Consider the following 9,447-nt stretch of genomic DNA (forward strand, 5'->3'; position numbering starts at 1 on the left):
ACTCCAGTCTGGGTGACAGAGTGAGACTCCAACTCAAAAAAAAAAAAAAAAACAAAAAAAGAGAGAGAGAAATACATTTCTGATGTATTTTTGAGAGAGAATTTGGCTTATCTTTCATTGTAAATGCCCATACCCTAAAACTCAGTCATTCTACATCTAAGCATCTAAGAATCTAACCTACAGAAATACTTCTACACGTTCACAAATTTTTCCACCCTACACACACACACACACACACACACACTCCTTCATATCTCATTATATGGAATATAAAAAATTGGAAATGTACACCCATAGGAAAATGGTTGATTAAATTATGGTAAACTACACTATGAAAAATCTTGAAGTGAGATTAATACATGCAAAGATCTTCAAGGTAAAGTGAAAAACACAAGTTATAAAACATACAGTTTCAACCCTATATATGCAAAAACCAAAGCTCGGTCTGGGACTGAGACAGCAGCAGTAGCTTTCACTTTTTACTCACATTTCTATATTTGTATTTTTACTATGCACATGTCTCATTTGTCATTTATAAACAAAAAATAAAAGTAACACATAAATATAGACTCATATGACTAATAAAAAACTCAGCTACAACCCCACTATCCAGAGGGCTGCTGTCTGTATTTTGGTAATATAAATCCTTCAAAATACTTTCTAATGAACTTGCACTATTATAAACTTTTATTGCCTGTATTTTTTTTAAATCTCATTTTTTCCCATACGTTTTTCTTTTAAAGCGTAATTTTGAATGGCTGTAGGTTATGCTACCTTATGGTAGGCCACAATTTATTTAAACAATCCTCTATCATGGAAAACTTGGGTTGTTTTCCAGCTTTTCTCTATAAGAAAACTACTATGATTATCATTCTTATACATAAATCTGTGCATATCTCTATTTTCTTATAATGAGTGTCCTGAAGTTTAACTTACTGGACCAAAGAATATGACCATTATTAACTTATTTACTGAGCCAAAGAGAAAGAACATTGTATTTTTGAGGAAGGCTATATCAATTTAAACTTACACAGAAATGTATGTGTTGGTAGGAGAGTATTTTTCTGGACACAAATTCAAAGCGTTAAAATGTTTTATCTTTGTCGTTTTGCAAGACAAAAAAATAGTATTTATCCATGTTTTGGCTTACACTTCTTTGATTAGTGAAGTTAAATACTTTTCTACATGTTTAGTGACTGCTTGCATTTACTGTTTTGAGAACTGCCTATTTAGACCTTTGTGCATCTTCTGCCTTGATTACCTCTGCTCCAGGAACTTTGGGGTCTAATACATTATATATCCTGTCAAAAAAATGCTTAAAGCAATATACTTGGTGAACAAAGGAATAGACAAAGTTTGTAAAAGATATAAAATGTAAAAATGCAATATAATTTTAGGATCTCACTGAAATACGGATCAGGTATAATCAGTTTTTTAGTCAGCTCCTTTGTATTTAAGGTTAAAATTATTTTTCTTTTACCATTGAATTCTTCAACTTCTAGCTCTGGAGCTACCAGGTAATACTGCTCACAAAGCATCTTGGCTGTTTCATATGCATCTGCAAAGAAAGACACAAGTTTAGTTGCTGCATTGATAACATATATATGAAACAAACTGTCTAAATTTATGATTTAATTAAATTACTCAATTACCCCATTTAAAAAAACAGCCTTTACATTTCAGAGCTCTCATGAATATTCTTTAAGTGCTATTTAAGCTTTGCCAGCATTTATATGCTTATAATGGACTTACCTAAGGAAAGAAGCATGGGGAGTGGCAACCAAGGTGAATTTTACAAACCAGTGTATAATAGATTTAAATGCTCAAAAAGAAATGTAACTGAGAAGAACTAATAATTGTGAAATTTTTCCCAAATTGAAATACAGATGAAAATATTGTTTTAATCTGAAACAATAGAACATTTCATTTAAGGTATTTTCTAATGATTTTATTTTTAGAGGATATCTTTTCATTTTGTATGTTACAGAGAAATATTGAAAAGTGAAGGACACTTGGGGGCTACTTTTTTCCCTCTAAACTGAAAATGACATTGGTTAAATTGTTATTGGTTAATTATTACCTTATCCCTTAAAGTCAGTGACTATACTTGTGTTTGATATTATTACGTAGTCTTAAGACGGTATACAGTTCCACTGGAATTTGACAATTGTCTATATAGCCATGTTACTTAAAGTAGAAAAGAGTGCTGGACATAGAAAGAAGGGGCAATTGGCTTGAGGGGTTAATGTGAGGCCTTTTTGAAAAATGAATATTTTGATAAAAAGAATTCTCATTTGAGCACAGCTGATGCACATAGGTGATTCTCTTATTTGTTGTATAAACTGGTATAATACTCTTGGAACATAGTTGGATTGCATTCATTTCCTGGGAAAGCAAAGTTATCACATATTCAAGCTTATAAAATAATTTGCCATAGGCAAAGCCATTTAAAAAGTTCATTCTGAAATTATTTCGTGTACCTATAGTGAAATAATTGTTGACTAGTCTTTCTGAAAACTGCTGGATTCTAGGCATTCCTGAGACATTGAAAGTGGCTACCTTTCACGTCAAAAGTATTGATCTAGTATAAATAAAATGTTTTTTGCAGCCGGGCTCGGTGGCTCAGCCTGTAATCCCATGCTTTGGAAGGCTGAGGTAAGTGGATTTTCTGAGCCTGCGGGTTCGAGACCCGCCTGGGCAACTTGGCAAGACCTCATCTCTACAATAAATCAAAAATTAGCCGGGCGTGGTTGCGCACGACTGTAGTTCCAGCTACTTGGAAGGCTGAGGCAGAAGGATCGCCGGAGCCCAGCAGGTCAAGTGGCCACTGCACTCCAGTCTGGGTGACAGAGTGAGACTCCAACTCGGAAAAAAAAAATGTTTTTGCATACTTAAAAAAACCCATCCTTTTGGTTTTAATAGAATTGCTACAGATAAAACAAAACCTCTCTTTCCTTAAAGTTTTAATGACCACAACAATGTCAACATACTAAACTAATGACAATATAGCTAGCTCCATACTAACCACACATTTGTTTAACTTTTAAATATTCCTAAAAGGTATTTTTCATGAAAATCTAGGAACTCAAGACTATACTTCTGAGTACCATGTAACTTGACTAAGTTGTAGCAAAAGGATATTTGTTGTACTTTTTAAAATAATAATGCCAACAGTCATATGGTTTTCCAGAGTTCTTTGTAAATGAACCATCAATAAGTATTTACTGAATGAATGGGTTTCCATGAGTCACAATTTAAGTTATTGGAGACACTACTATTGCTTTAAAATGTCCTTAAAGTTAATTAAAGGTAATGGTTTGGGGCTGATATTTGTCAAAGTCCAATGAACAATAATTTGCTTTTGAAAGGAAAAATAATTAAATAAATAAAAGACACAGGATAAGGAGATTAGGGCCACTACAGAAAAAGCTGGAAGAAGAGATTCAAGAGGCTCAAAAGATGGGGAACAAATTCAGAAAGCAAAGGTGCATTGCAATACATGGCACTGTGTCTTTTCTCTTGAACTGCAAACAATCTGAGGTCAGGGTTTGTGTTTTAACACTTGTTTTGTAACTTGCATGGAACTTCGTATAGTGTCTTTGTAGATGGTCAATAAATATTCCTTGGTTTGATAGATTTTAAACTTTTGGCTCATTTACTTTAAAAACTTAAGATGTAATTCTCATAACATATAATTCACCCATTTAAAATGTACCTACAACTCAGTGGTTTTAGTATATTTGCAGAGTTGTGCATTCATCACCACAATCAAGTTTATAACATTTTTGCCACTACAAAAAGAAGCCCCGAACCCATTAGCATCATTCCCCTCCACCTAGCCCTAGGCAACCATGGATCTAATCTGTCTCTATAAAATTGCTATCCTGGGCATTTCACATAAAATGTGGTCTTTTGTGACTGGCTTCTTTCACTTAGTATGTTTTCAAGGGTCATCTATGTTGTAGCACGGTCAGTACTTCATTCTTTTTTATTGCTGAATAACATTCCATTGTACAAATATACCATATTTTCTTTATCCATGCATCAGTTGATAGGCATTTGGTTATTGTCCAAGTTTTCATGTGAACACGTTTTCATTTATTTGAGCTATGCTCCTAGGAGTGGAACACTGCTGGATCATATGGTGACTATGTTCAAATGTTTGAGGAACTGTCAGACTATTTGCCAGAGCAAGATTTTTTTTAAAGTTTCACCTTTATAATTTCTAAAGATCAGATAATCAAATTATGCTAAAATGTTTCATGAGTGCATTTGCACTGTGAGCAACATGGCAACAGCTCCTTAGAGACAGAGTCCTATTTTTATATTTCCAACATCAATAATGGGTATAGAGTAGATATTGCACTTGTTTAAGATTCAAGAGGTGAGGGAAGGAAGGAGGAAGGGAAGAAAAGGGAAAAAATAAGCCTTATAGAATTTATGTATGTTAAAAGTTGACATTAACTTAAAATAATATGAAGGTAAGATTAGGATTTGTTCAGACTATAAATTTTGGTTCATTTTCTAATATTGCTACCCAATGAAAATGTTATCTATTATTTGACCTCAAGGCAAAAGTTCTGATTATCTTATTAAACTTTTAGAATTAAACTAAAGAATCGAAAAGAGAGATATTAAAATAACTCTAATAAGATGAATAATGAGAGATGGCAAAAAGGAAATAGCAGTAGGAGAAGAAAAAATTATTTTAAATAGTTGATCAGTATGAAAATAGATATTAAAATAGGATTAAATTTCAACCCCCAAAAAAGAAAGTTAAAATTTAGAATTATACTAAATTTACAAGTTTTTTCTGAGGATATAATAAACCTCATCAAATATCTGTAAAGTACTTTTGTTAAAAGAAGAAAAATCAAGATTCCTCTTGCTTCAGCTACACCACCAAACAATGCTACAACTCCACCTAGTGACGTGATAGCACAAAGCCAACCAGGAACTTCCAAGACCACAAATAATGAAATCTCAAAACAATGATTTGTTATCTATATACAAAGCCAATACATCACCACAAAACAACTTCTCCAGGTATGTAACAAAGATGTTTAAACGTTGTTCTTCCAATCACTATAAACAGGAAAAGAATCCAAGCCTACCAAATGTGCTAATTCCTCATGGTATTAGCTTGCCAGCAGCATGATTATGACAGCTTTGTTAAGAAAAAGTGCTACACAAATTTAACATCCGAAAGATGGTGGAACCCAGATAGAAGCAGACAACTCGAAACTCAAAGGTCCTGTATGGCTCCTAAAACCACACGTGAATAAGAATTTTTAAAGCATTAATATAGATTATGTGTATTAATGCCATAATTAGGAATTGCATGACGATCTTTGAAAAACTCAAGTCATCACAATGTTAGGCTTATAAACACCAGCCAGCCAAAAGCTTTTGGGAGGCACTAATGGTAATAGCTATATTGATATGCATCTCTATAAGTTCCCATAGCATATCATAATGTCTTGGGACACAATACACACCTGTGAGCGTTTGTTAAATGCAACAATCCTCTGCCACATGATAAAGGTATCAACATGCAGTTAGTTACACTGATGTAAGCTGTTCTTTTTGGTTAGACTGGGGAACTAGAGGCCTAGACTTATTCCCAAACTTGACTATGTGTAGAATTCATTAACAGGTTTTTAAAAATAGTATAGATTATGAAATGAACTCCTGGAAATTTTCAGGCAGTAGCTCCATGTTGAGGTCCACATTTTTAAAACTTAACAGGTAATTCTGAAGAGAAGTTGGACCACTTCCCTAGAAAGTCAAGTCTGGGTCACACTAATTCTGTCACTGTCTCTTCTAGGACATAAATGATCATGGTATACTGGGGTATGTGACAGTACATATACTCTTATACTCAAACAGCATACTTCTGCTCAAGTAAGGTAACTTAACATAAAATGGAAAAGCTTTAAAAAATCACCTCCACAATAACAACCAAAACTCAACTACAGGCTTGTAAGTTTCCTTTACATCTAGAGTACAATGCAAGTTCTACTTATAATAAGCTTTCTAACAAAACTTTTCTATTTTTCAAATTAGAAATCAAAATTTCAAATAATATTATTACCAAATTATTTTATGTGCAATATATTTGAGCCAGTATTTCCCACTAATCTTTACAAGGAAATATAGAAAATTATTATTATTGCCACTGAATATAAGTGATATTAATTGTTTTAAGAATCTGTTTTTGGCCAGGTGTGGTAGCTCACTTCTATAATCCCAGCACTTTGGGAGGTCAAGGCAAGAGGATTGCCTGAGCCCAGGGGTTCGAAACCAGCCTGGGCAATTTGGCAAGACTTTGTCTCTGCAATAAATCAAACAATTAGCCGGGCATGGTGGCGCTCACCTGTAGTTCCAGCTACTTGGAAGGCTGAGGTAAAAGGATCACCCGAGCCCAGCAGGTGGAGGCTGCAGTAGCCATAAGCATGCCACTGCACTCCAGCCTGGGTGACAGAATGGGAGACTCCAATTAAAAAAAAATAATAATCTGTTTTCAAGGGTAATAAGGTGTTGATCATAAAGTAATTAATAAAATTGTGGGTGTGGCACATATGTACCTTTTCCAGGCTAAAATACTCAAACTGGAAATACACAAGACTAAAAATTTAAAAAATCTAAGCAAGCAAGCAGGGTGAAGGTTCACACAGCAACCAGTCCAACAGATTCAATCTGGCTGTGAAACAGTTTCAAGAAACAGCACACAGGAAGATGTAATAGATCATGGAACTTATATTATTGGATTTTGTTTTTGAGTTAAGATCTTACTCTGTTGCTCAGGCTGAAGGGCAGTGGCATGGTCATGGCTCATTGCAGCCTCAATCTTCTAGGCTCAGGCAATCCTTCTGCCTCAGCCTCTCAAGTAGTTGGGACTATAGGCGTGTGCCACCACACTCAGCTAATTTTTTTTTTTTTTTTGTAGCATGAGGACTTGCTATGTTACATAGGCTAGTCTTGAACTCCTGGGCTCAGACCAGTCACCTAATTATTAGTTAGTTTGGTTTTTTTATGAGAAAACTTTCCTATTAAAAATTCACCATAGAACTCTGCAATCAAATATTAATTAGCCTCTATCCTGAATACATGCAATCATTTGTTTGTAGATGTCTTATAAAGGGCTGGGCTAAGATGAATTTGAATTAGTGCTGAAAACATTAAATGAAGGTGCCAAGGTTCTTAACTGAATCTAGCAATATAGAAAAACATAAAGCTCAAGTTTAAGAAGCCACTGACAGAACAAGCTAAATTTAAACAGAAATAAAAGTGTTGATATGTTGTTTTTAATTTTTTAATAAAATAATCCCACAGCATTTACTGTCATCTAGTAATAACAGAGGGTAATCAAAACAATACGAACAAATGTTTTAGAACAATACTCCTAACAAAGGACACCTAAAGAAACAAACTATTGCCTTCTCAACAATTTCTCATTTCCCTGTCATTTCTGGTTGGAAACATTTTGTAGCAGAATAATATTAACTCCTTTTGCAAGATCTTGCCCAGTTGTTTTCTTGGCTTTATTTTATAGTGAATCTCTTCTGCATCACCTGATGTGAGGTTCATCCAAATCAATGATACATTCACATTGAAAGACAGCCATGTGAAAAAAGTTTAAAAACAAAACCAGCCGGGCTCGGTGGCTCAGCCTGTAATCCCGCGCCTTTGGGAGGCTGAGGTGAGTGGATTGCCTGAGCCCGCGGGTTCGAGACCCGCCTGGGCAGTGAGACCTCATCTTCAATAAATCAAAAAAATCAGCCGGGTGTGGTAGCGCATGCCTGTAATTCCGGCTACTCGGAAGGCTGAGGCGGAAGGATCGCCGGAGCCCAGCAGGTCGAGGCTGCGGTGGCCGGGAGCGGCCACTGCACTCCAGTCTGGGCGACAGAGTGAGACTCCAACTCAAAAAAAAAAAAAAAACAAAACCAAAAATATGTTATACAAAGAACATTCTGATAATGGATGCTTAGAAATGTTTTCAATGCTACATGATTGTATTACTGAAAATGCTGTCTGCCACGAATAAAACCTCATATTTGTAATTTCATGGATTCAAAATTCTAAGATTTAGAAACTTCCAAATGAAGAATTTCAAATAGTCTTTGAACCTGTTATTAAGCAGAGCAAAAAAAATCAAAGCAATCATTGTACTACTAAAGCAAATTATATTACTAGTATCTTAGTACTAGTATTAATATTAGTACTAGTATTAGTATTAATATTTTAATTGAAAAGTGCTCATAAGTATAAAATGTTTAAAAACTAGTGAAGTATCCAACATATTTCAAATGTGGAAATCTTTACAAACATTGTAAAGTACCAAATAAAATATTAATTTATAAAAACATAAACATCAAACAGTTAATTCTAATGTAAAGCATTCAGTATGGCTGAATCCAATGCTTCTTTACACTTTGCATCCTTCTGCCCAGAATGCCTTTCAGACTGACACCTCAAGTAATCAGTCTAGAAAGACTTGAAGACCCTCCTGAAGTGTTCAGCATCTCTCCAACAGAGCCGTCAGAACAGCCAGGCAGCTCTTCGACTCTGGCCAGAAGCTGCTGGGTTGCAGCAGTTTAATTTATCTTCCAGCTAATCCAGGAAAAATGGTTCTGTCTATCAACTGCCCCTCATCCTATGCAGAAAGATTTGCCACCTTCTGAGGGCTCCCTCCAAATCAACATTTTTCCTCCTTTAGTGTATGTGTGTGTGTGTGTTGTGTGTGTGTGTTTTAAGAAGGGGAGGAGTTGCTGAAACTGAGTGGTACAGTAGAGCCTGAAGGGTATCAGGAATGAAAAGGAAGGCAGAAAAGTGAACAGAGGAGAGGAGAAGTTGGAGGAATAGACGAGAGAAAACAAGAAAATGAACAAAGCTAATAGTTATTCCAAACTAGCAGTATTAAACCAACAAAAAACACAAGTACTGTGAACTTGAAAATAGCATGGAATATGAGACTATACAAACTGCCAGTGCAATAATTAAATGTAAGAATTGAGTGATATCATGGAGGATGAAAATTCACAAGCAAATCTCAACAAAACATTACACATAACTGTTGGATAAGACTGAATGAACTTTGAATCAGTTTTAATTTCTGTGATAAATATTACAAGATTTTTGAAAATAATAAAGCATATTGAATTGCTATTTATATTTATAAAGTGAAAACTTAAAATTTTACTATACTGTTAATAAATAAAATTTAGAGTTAATTTTATCAAGATTCATTACATTCTTTCTTATAATTTAAAATTTTTCTACTATTATGCATGTTTTATAGAGTACGTAATATTTGAGTAAGAAGTATATGTACATAATATGAAAAAAAAATACACATGCACACATGCATTTTCTTTCTGGTTGTTATTTTTTTTTTTGAGTTGGAGTTTCACTGTCTCCCAGGCTGGAGTGTAGTGGCATGCTCAC

At 34.5% G+C, this 9,447-nt stretch overlaps 1 protein-coding gene across 2 annotated transcripts in view; it reads right to left on the reverse strand.

The window, feature by feature from the left end:
• PDK3 (pyruvate dehydrogenase kinase 3) overlaps window positions 1-9,447 on the reverse strand; it is a 75,916-nt gene that overhangs the window by 16,703 nt on the left and 49,766 nt on the right. For both annotated transcript variants that reach the window (XM_008065821.2, XM_008065823.1), the window contains one exon: window positions 1,481-1,558. In XM_008065821.2, coding sequence (XP_008064012.1) covers window positions 1,481-1,558 — 78 coding nt within the window. The remainder of the gene's footprint in view (window positions 1-1,480; window positions 1,559-9,447) is intronic.

The sequence above is a fragment of the Carlito syrichta genome, unplaced genomic scaffold (assembly GCF_000164805.1).
Source record: "Carlito syrichta isolate Samal-C Ts95f unplaced genomic scaffold, Tarsius_syrichta-2.0.1 Scaffold308807, whole genome shotgun sequence".
NCBI classification, from domain to species: Eukaryota; Metazoa; Chordata; class Mammalia; order Primates; family Tarsiidae; genus Carlito; species Carlito syrichta.